General features: G+C 40.4%; 1 protein-coding gene across 1 annotated transcript in view; it reads left to right on the forward strand.

The window, feature by feature from the left end:
* The window catches only part of egln1a (egl-9 family hypoxia-inducible factor 1a), a 21,861-nt gene extending 11,747 nt beyond the window's left edge, over nt 1–10,114 (forward strand). Inside the window, exons 2-5 of the mRNA XM_086092616.1 lie at nt 2,988–3,107; nt 6,791–6,927; nt 9,354–9,421; nt 9,549–10,114. Of these exons, the coding sequence (XP_085948742.1) occupies nt 2,988–3,107; nt 6,791–6,927; nt 9,354–9,421; nt 9,549–9,604 (381 nt within the window). The 3' untranslated portion in view covers nt 9,605–10,114. The remainder of the gene's footprint in view (nt 1–2,987; nt 3,108–6,790; nt 6,928–9,353; nt 9,422–9,548) is intronic.
* The last annotated feature ends 338 nt before the right edge of the window (nt 10,115–10,452 follow it).

The raw sequence follows: 10,452 nt of genomic DNA on the forward strand, positions 1-10,452 counted from the left end.
ATGAAAAATATATTCTTTACATTACAGCCTAAATAAGTCATCACATTTTCTGTCAACCTTATTGACCTTTGACTCCAGATGGCATTCTGGATCATCTATATTCAAGCCGTGTTCTCACCAGTGCTGGCCATGTTACCCTAAAAAAGTAATTACAAGTTACTTCTTGCAAAAAGTAATTCAGTTAGCAACTCAGTTACTGCTTTGAATAAGTAATTGGTTACTCAGTAAAGTAACTGATCTTTTTCTATTCTTCGCATTTGTACATTAGTGCACAGTAAACTGATTTTAGACAACAGTTGTCGAGCACAGCTAATCAGTGATTGCCACCCACATCACTTGGCATAAAAAGCAAAATGACACAAAAATCTCTTCATACTTCACAATTTGTATCATTGCTTTTTACTTTAGGTTTGTTCTCACCTGTACTATGAATGTTTTGACAATGATTTTTAGAATCAATTTGTTCTCCAAAAGTAAGAGTCCGCGTCAGTGCTTTCACACTGGCTATGATGTTGCAATGCGACAGAATGCACTTGCTGACGTCGTAGCGCGACCGACAGCTGGACTTTGTAGCACTAATAACGTGGCGCGTGGCCGTGAACGGGGTTGCTCTTAACGCCGTTATTCCCAATTTTCCAACACTGGATCTCACTCATCTCCCACCTGCCAACAGGAAAGAAGAAAGTATTAGTGGCTGATCCCATGACAGAGTGTGCTCACTTGACTCACCCTCGCACAAATTGAGCTCTTCATTTTTGCCAGCAGTCACTAAAAGGTTAAATGCAAAAATTTACTTTTATCTCCTAGGGTTTTTGGAACATTGAGCCAACTGGCTGATTACACCGTAATCTGTGTTGCCGTGTGGTGTTCGAACCTTGCTTTAACAGATCAGATGCATTCACTTTCAGTTATATCTTGTTTTAAAAAATGCATTTGAGATCCAAAATCAAAGTTGTTATACAACATCATCTGTTCTCAAATAAATTGATATAAGAGTATATTGTTGTAGAAAATAAGCACATGGCTGTCTGGACTAAATATATAATAACTACATGACACATTTGTTCCCCTTAATCTGACCTTTCAAACACTTCAAAACAAATGCATTTCCATGGCATGAGATTTGATCTGCTTTGAAACGACATTATTTGTGTGTTTGGTGCACTATACTGCCTATAAAGTTAGTTCTCGGCTTTCTGTTAAATGGGCTCCCTTGTGAGTTATTAATACTACAATGGTGCTTTACAGTAATCTCAAACTGGGAGTGACAAGAAACATCTTGAAACAAGCACATTTGGCTTTTTTTAAATTTTAAATTGCTCACTATCTGCCAAATTGTGCATACTCGGGGAGGGCAGAATATTATCCGCTTCATGTCAGCACTCATTTTATTAGTAGACCTATGTCTAGGAAAAAAAAGCTCACTCGTGTGTCAAATTTTTGTCCGCAACTTGTAACTTAAAAAAAAAAAAAAGAAGTGCCCCAAAAATTTAGGCTCATTAATCTTCCGATTGCCACTGTCTACAATTTGGTTTGGCTTGGTCCAGTTCAAACAACAGGTGGACTGAAAGTCTGTCTTGTTTTCAAGTAAAGTGTCTTGAGGTTTTGCTTCACATCAATTCAAGTCTGCATGGACCAGCATTGAAATGACAGCAAAAGCATACAAAGTATCTCAACCCTAAACAATATCGGCGTATAATTTAGCATGCACAACACAATTCGTTATTTGAGCTTGTTGCCAGTTCCACTGAGCACATTTTGGTCAGATGTCAATCAGTTGATCAATCGGTCAGTAATACTCCGTATCATATCCATGTCTAGTTCACCAACATCCTGCTCGACACAGATGTAGAGGCTCGGCGGCGTCTCAAATTCACAGCAGCCATTGACTTCGACAAGGCAAAGAAGTGCAAAGCAGCTGTGCGCGTGGGGTTCACACCTTCAGTCATAAACGTGCTCCAAGCAGCATGTGCAGCATGAGCAGAGCTCAAGTGTGGGGAGGGAGGGAGGGAGGGAGGAAGGGAGCGGAGGTGGGGGTTGGGGGCGGAGGGGGGTGGTGCATAAAGGAGAATCAGGCGGCCCTCCTCACGCTCTGCACGTAGCATGACCATTAAAACGTCTGGAATGACGCCAGAAGTCAAAGTTTACTGCAGTTCAGATCGGGCTTCAACTTTAGCCTTAGCCATACAAGCATGTACATACATACAGCAATTTCATCCATGCGGCATCTAAACCCCCCCCCCCCCCCCAATTATTCCAACCCTGCTGCAAGTGTTGCAGTAATGTTGCCGTGCTTTGTTTATGCAAGTGTTTGAAGAGAGTTGAGGAACTCGACGTTCTTTTTGCCACACGACTGCTCACATAGGACAAGGGGTGAATATTTACCGCGCACTGCACTGGTTGTTAATTTGGAAAGACACCAGGTTTGGAACGGTGTAAATGTATATTGATTTAAGTACTCAAGGTGATTTACAGAAAACACAAACATGGCTTCTGTAAAGCTCAGGTTGGTAGAAGAGTATAAAGAGAAAGATCTGCTCTTTGCAGTTGGAGCATCTGGACCAAAAGTAGCTTCACTGGTCATAATTCACACAAAATGTGAGATTGCGACAAGCGCAAGCAAAATGAATGAATGAATTGTAAGCATGAACGGATGGATGGAATTTTAAGTTACTGAATTTGGTTTATGTGTGCATCAGAGTTTGACAAACTTGAAATGTGACTGCGATTTGTCCATTACAGGCTAGCAAAACGATTCATGCCAAGACCGTCTACTGTATCCTCACTTCAACGCCCAAGACTATAAGACACTTTACTGTCCTGGTTTTGAGATTTGCAAACACGTTAAAAAAAATTATATCACTTTTTGTCTTGATACTGGAGATAAAATTACTTTCTGTTCCGATACCTGCTTTTGGCACTGTCTATTTTTATTCTTTTTTTTTTCTTTTTTTTACTCATTATCATTTTGATCTTCTTGTCTTTAGGCAATGGTAGCATGTTACCCTGGAAACGGGACCGGTTACGTGCGCCATGTGGATAACCCCAACGGCGATGGACGTTGTGTCACATGCATATATTACCTTAATAAAGATTGGAGTGCCAAGGTATGTGTGCTTAGAAAAAACAAAAACATAGAGATAGTGAGTCTAATGTTGGAAATTGGAGTGATCTACTGTATAAGATAAGCATGCCGGGTGGAAAACTACAAAAAAACGACAGTACAGTGCACAACATGAAGGACTTGACTGTGATTGAGATTTGTAAATGTGAACACTTGGGGGGCGGGATCCAACAAATTCATTTAATATTGCAAACATGCTGTAGGAAGTCTATCAAAGCAACATTTTTAATAAATAAATTGAACAATAATTTGAACTCACCTGAGTCTCATCATCAAAGTTATTCCTTGCGATCACTGATGAGTGAATGAAAAAAATTGCACTTTTTCACTTTTTAAAGGCGTTACGCAATACTGCAGTAAGATTATTACATTGATATGATTTATAAATTTGAGTTGTAAATTGCACAACCTGTCCTTAGAATTTGATTTAAAAATCTTGACGTTCATTCCACAACTGATGAATATTTTTTCCCCCCTATAATTTATTTCACACAAATAATTGACGCCCCTCATAAAAAGCTTTGCAAATCCCTGTAGATGCCACACGGCGGTGGCAAAGTACTGATCAATTAGCCACGGCTATAAACTGACTAAATGAAAGCTCCGTTCACTTCAAAATGGTTCCTTGGCACCAAGATGCTAAAGATGGTGTCGAAGCAATTCTCTGATATTAGAGGGGGTTTTGTCCTGAGCACAAAAAAACGCAAATAGGTGACTTTTTATTTATTTTTTTAACTAGTGGATGGATGGGCTCTAAAGAAACATTTGGTGACTAGACGAATTTGTCCTTCAGTATTCATATCAAACCAAATCGAGTTGAGTGAATGAGTTAATGTCGCTCTGTTAGAATGTCTCGACAGCTTTATGGCTATCGGACACGGCGCGTATCTGAAAGCTGTGTTGATGCTCTGAAAGTGTACATCAGCCTGCTGATCGTGGAGGTGGATACGCCATCGCCGTCGTCGTGTTCGCGCACAGGCTTTAATTGTTCCAATGGAGCATGTTCTGAAACCTGGTTGGACATGGCTGTCATTCCACCAGGCCCTCTGATTGGCTGCTTTTTGATGAGCCTTCTTTCATAGAATGTGGTTGCCAGGATACCATGGCTCCACGAGAGAGGGTCTTCACCTCTATAATACACAAAATGTGCATCATGTTATGCAACACTGGAATATTTTTATTTTTATTTTATTTTTTTTTATCAGTTAAGTTCGATTTTTATGCTGATTCCAAAATTGCATCCGTTTTTTTTCCTTCTCTAGCACGTCAAGTTTTTTTCTCCACAGTTTACCCTCCTGATAAGCAAAAATCCCACTGATTGGTTGTAGTAAGACTGTAGTAAGAAGAGCTGCTAATGATTGGACTCTACAATTACGTGGCGACTTGTTTGTGCCGTCACGATTGAAACAGTGAGGTGAGAGGAGTGTGCGGCTCAGTAATATCAATATCTGCAGACGTTTTACATCCATTTATTTCATACTTTTTCAAGAAAACGGGGATATAGCTCAAAAACTTGACGTGGTAGAGAAAAAATGGAGATCAGTTCCACCCAAAAATGAGTTTGAAACGAACAACAAAATTGTGTTCCCCAGACAATGTTATCAAAGTTGATAGTGTACCATATTCAAAATGTTTGTAGTGTTCTCCATGATACCATTTACCGTCTGTACTTTGTTTGAGTCTCATATATGTACTAGGGATGTAACGATAACGGCGATATCGTGATATCGCGATATTAAAACACAATATATCGTCGTCGTCATGTCACAATATTTGGGTTGATTTCCATTTGTGCAGTTTTAGCACCCTCTGGTGGTTAGTTTTTTAGTGCAGTTTAATTTTCACAAGGCATGTTTTGGCCCTTCAATGTTTAAAATCCACGCTAATGGTCAGATGAAGGGGAACGTAATATGTTTGTGAAGCGAGTCAATATATGTGAGGAACTCGTGTGCGTGCATTAGCAAGTGCCTCAAGATTAAGTCTTATTAGAGATTTTAAGTTGTTTATATGCATTGCTGTAATGTACAAAAGCTCAATATTGTGAGGTTTTTTTTTTAGCATGGGCTCTCTTTTTTTTACAATATTGTGACTTTTTTTTAATCACCGACCTCCCCACAATATTGTGATGATTATCGTATCGTGTTGATTGGATATCGTTACATCCCTAATGATAAATGTGTCCTGCCCAAAGTTAAACCCCTCACCCAAGGATGACAAAAATGAAGTTGAGGAACAAGTTAATATGTTTTACAATTACTGTTCCCTGGCTATGACCTGGTTCAGCTTTCAGCCATTGGTTTATAGGTGACTACTTTTCACCTATTGCGAGTATTTTTTTGGAACGCAACCCCAGCGATAAACGAGGTAACACTGTACACAAAGTGTCCGATCCACTGCAATATGCAGTCATTCACTGTTTTACACTCTAAATTCGAATTAATTCGGTTAATCGTCATTTTGAAAATCGAATCGTTTAAAGTTTGCTAAATCGTGAAATCGAATTTTGTCTTTTGGATTATTAAAAGCTGTTATGTTCTTATGTTCCGTTAGATCCAGATGTTATTGTGAGTTTTAATTTTGCTAACTGAATGTTAAGTTTGTTAAAACTGATTTTAAATCCGTATAACATTACTGCACAGGAATTATTTTTGAATAAATGAGACCTTTAAATAAACGATTTATTAGATTAAAATCGATTAAAATCGTAATCATCCTAAATGACTGGAAGAAAATTGAGATAAAATTTTTTGGGCCATATCGCCCAGCCCTACTTGAGTGAAATTTGAATTTCTTTTCAAAAAGGTTTGATGACTTAGTAAATCTGTATTTGTTTGGATGATATCATATGAGCAAATCGTGATTAAACTTGAACTCAAAGGGTTCAGAAAAGCTGCATGATTTAAAAAGTGCTTCACCTTTTAAGGGTTATGTTTTTTGCCACAATTTTGCTGGAAGTTCAAAATGTACAACATTGAGATTTATTCAATGTTTTTAGGCTTCCATTGGCAGGTAGAATATAAAATGGAACAGTGAGAGCTGTCGTGAAGTAAGCTGGCCGTGCCGTAGCGCGTTAAGAACTTTCCCTAACCTGCTGCACGTTGCTTTAAAGCAACAACAACAAAACAGATCCTCCCCCTGCCCTCGTTGACCCAATTGTGTTGGTTTAACCTTGTCACACTGCCGACATTCTCCCTTGGGTTTAAAAGAAAAAAGAAAAAAAAGGTCAGGCTCTCGCAAGTGTGCGTGTGAATAAAAGGGCCCTATCATATCAGCGCCGTGCGGGACGGAACGGCACGCTTAGTTGCAGCAATCTGCTTTTTCACTCTCCAGGTCCTTTATCCAACCGCAGCACTTTTCCTGTGGGTTATTCTTCCGATCCCTCCACAGGAAAGCCCCCACGCCCCCGCTGCCGTTTCCTATCTCGAGCCCCCGGACTCGCCGGACAAGCACGTCCAGTTGAAGCCCGTGCGGGATATCGCAGGGGGGGATCTTTTTATGAGCCCCCTTTTAAGGCGACGTCATGCGGCGTGACCTTTTCAGCGGGAAAAACAAATACCGGCCTGGCAGCGGCACGTGCCGAGCGCGGGCTTTGGCTTCACCGCGCTGCTTTTTGTCCCGACTTGTCAACATAATCGAGACGTTTCTCCCTTTGTTGTCATCTTCCAGGAACACGGTGGCCTTCTTCGAATCTTCCCAGAAGGAAAAGACCAGTTTGCCGACATAGAGCCCAAATTTGACCGTCTGCTTTTTTTCTGGTCGGACAGACGGAACCCCCACGAGGTTCAGCCCGCTTTTGCTACCAGGTGAGCTTCGGCCGCGGACATGCTTGCCTGTCGTCATATTTGTCTCGCCAACGCTACCCGATCATCAGGACCTCATTGTAAAATGTCATTTAATTGGTCTGAAAGTGATTTAATTACTACAAAATGCCAGCAATTAAACTGCGCGTCTACTTTTTGCGATATGCCGTGAGACTTTTTGGCTCAAGAAAGGTTGGGAAACACTCGACACTCCCACTCGGCGATTTGTAACACGTCCGGGAACACTAGACAGCCAGAGAACACTTCTTTTGTTAGTAGTGTGAGCACTTCCTGTCCAGGTTCAAGCACTTCCATGGTCCAGTTATTAATGATAACCGCCACCTTGCCTAAACACAAATCCAAAAAAAAATAAAAAATTATGTTGGCTCGTATACAGTCAAAATAATAAGTGTCTAAAAAAAATCTCAAAATCCTTCCCTTTCCTAAGTTGTAATAAATATTATTTCCTTACACAAACTTATTGGAGACAATTATACGCAATTTTACAGTTTCTTATTTGTGTGAATTACCTTTGTGGAGCAAATAACGATCCATACAACTTTTTAAGTAAGATGTCCACCGTTATTATGACTAGAGATAGACTGATATGTTTTTTTCAGGGCCGATGCCGGTTATTAGTAGTCGAGGAGGCCGATAACCGATATTTGAAGCCGATATTCATTTTCAGTAAAAAGGGGGAAAATATTAAAAAATATATATATATTTTAATACAAATCTTGACTCTGTTGTAATGTCTTTAAGCTTTATGTTTTTTGAACAATTTTTCATACTTTTCAAAATTTAGAAATTATATATATATATATATATATATATATATATATATATATATATATATATATATATATATATATCTTAGACAATTGACATCCTTTTAAATTTCTAACAAAACGTTCAGGGAGCTCCCAAGGTTATCAGTATGTAGCTCTCTATAGTTTTCTACAGTAAATATATTTTTTCTCTCCAAAATGTAAAACTACCTGTAATCTTACTTAAACTTTCTTATTTCTTTGTTTTAAAGTCGAACAAAAACAACCGGTTTAGAAGGTTCCCCAGGGTCTTTAGCATCTGAAAGTGTAAATAAATAGCTCCCTGAGATTAAAATGGTTTTAGATTTACCTTATATCAGTTGTCAGATTTAAAAAAAAAAGGTCAATACCGATCTTTGTCAAAATGCCCAATATCGGCGCCGATTATCGGTCTAGCTCTTATTATGCCTACTGTCAGCGTCCCACTTGATACCGCCATGTGACTAATTGTCTTTCCCGATGGATCGGCGCATTAATGACAACCACCACTTTTATAATAGCAAGAAACAAACTTGAAATACAGTGGTACCTGTGAAGTGTTCAAAGTCCGAAGTGTTCAACTTTTGAAAACAAATTTCTTAATCCGTTCCCAAACTCCAAGAACAGAAAATTCCTATTTCAATTTATATTTATGCTTTTTTACATGTACACCCGGTACAATATTTACACAATAAAAAAATACCTCACCTTTTTTGTTGTGGTGTGACGGCATCAGTGGATGAAAAATGCTACGTTGCGTTAATGGTGTCTCATAGGCATATTGTTAGACTACTATGGGGTCCTTGTTTGCGCTCTTAACGTCAGGCACGTTGTTGAACAGCTAAGGGGGGTCCTCGTGCCAGTATTAACGGAAGTAGTCAGTCACGGTAGTTAAAACGGCGCAATAATCTCCTAAATCCACTGTGGTTCGTAGCACTGTACGTTTTTCTTTGCTGCCACTGGCACTGCTGTCTTTCTTTGGGCCCGTGTCAAAGAAAAAACAGCCGTGGAAAAAAATCTGAATGTACGGAGCACCTCACCTCCGCGAGTGTTCACGCTCTGACTGGAAATGAGCAGCGCTTAGTCACAATGGCCGCAACGTGAGCATTCGGCATCGCTCGGCTTCACTCGGCTACCCGTTCAAGGTACGTTCGGCTTTGCTGGCTTTACTCGGGTGTTCACACCCCGAGACCGAGGTCAAACTCGGAGTCTTTTTTCTTTTTATACTCCGATTTTTTTGGTCCGATTTGTACAAGTTCCGAGACGTTCAAACTCCGAGGTTCCACCGTAATCCACAAAGTTATGTGTCATATAATCGATGCGATCATTCCTCCCACCAGTTATTGATAACTGCCTCGCACAATACAAATAAACAAAGATGTGAAACAATTGTCAAAGTCAAAGGCCAAGGTGCAGTTGTGTGATCAATGTGTGTTAGAAGTGATAACCGCCACGTTGCACCCGACAAATAAACGAGACTCGAGTTGTACCTTTTTAGAATCGTGTCAAATGTTCTCACATGCTAACTGGCGCATCAAATGGATCCCCGTTGCACCGCGTCGACATAAACTGTGCCCAGCATCATTTTAGCAGCGAGTCATTATTCTCGTTGTGTCTGTGCAGGTATGCCATCACCGTGTGGTATTTTGACGCAGACGAGCGAGCCAGAGCTAAAGAAAAGTACTTAACAGGTAGAGTTGGACGCGCACCCGTGAGCGTCTTCCCTAATTATTTTTGGCAATGTGATCCTTCTCCACTCTGCGAAGACTCTGAACGAAAACGTGCTGTTTTTTTGTTTTTTTTGTCCCGCGCGCGCAGGTGCGGGAGAAAAAGGAGTAAAGGTTGACCTCGGCAAGCCATCCGATCTCAGCTAGTGCAAAGCCTGCGTCGCGCTCCAGGAAGAAAACAAGTGCTCCGTCCCCGGAAAGTGGCCCTTGGAGAGCATGCGTGCGCTTTACATGAGGCGGTGGGAACGTGGATGGTTTTGGAAGGAAAAACAAGCCAAGTGTGTTCATATTCTGTCAACCTTGACGGCCCAGCGGACCTTGAATGTCACGAAAGGGATGGTGTGTGTGTGTGTGTGTGCGTGCGTGCGTGCGTGCGTGCGTGTGTTTTTTTTTACTTCCCTCTCCCTGGCCGGCCCACCGTCTTTTTCAAAAGGTGAACTTTTTGCGCCACGACTGACACTTTGACACAACTCACAGGAATCAAGCTCATCTCTCAGTGAATTCCTTAAAGGTACAGCGTTCTGCATCAACTCGGTGCATTATGCTTTTCACACGGAATCATTGTTTTTATGCTGCTGTCTGGAAAATGTGCTTGAGTTTGCAACAATGACGAATGAGATGGATTAAAAACACATTTATCCTGACAGAAACAAACAATGGTCTTAGTTTGAATTTCTTGCCCACAAAAGAAAAAAGCTGTTTGAATTCATACGCGTGCTGAACGGTGTCACCCTTCCAAGCAGCAAATCTAGTTGTATGCTGCCCCCTGCAGGAGGTCAATGGTATAGCATTCTTGATTTTTATTATTATGATTTTTTATCTCAATATTGACCTTAATGCATTCATCTCCATATGATGGAAGTCGAATTACTCACAAAAGGTCACAAATCAAGTTAAAGCTTTATATTGAGTCGGGAACCCGTTTTGTATAACAAATGATTTTAAGTGTTTCCTTCATTTGGTGACGAATCAGCAGTCAAAAAATGTATTCGATA

This window comes from Leptonotus elevatus, chromosome 13 (assembly GCF_054856555.1).
Source record: "Leptonotus elevatus isolate MCC_2025b chromosome 13, RoL_Lele_1.0, whole genome shotgun sequence".
Classification (NCBI taxonomy): Eukaryota; Metazoa; Chordata; class Actinopteri; order Syngnathiformes; family Syngnathidae; genus Leptonotus; species Leptonotus elevatus.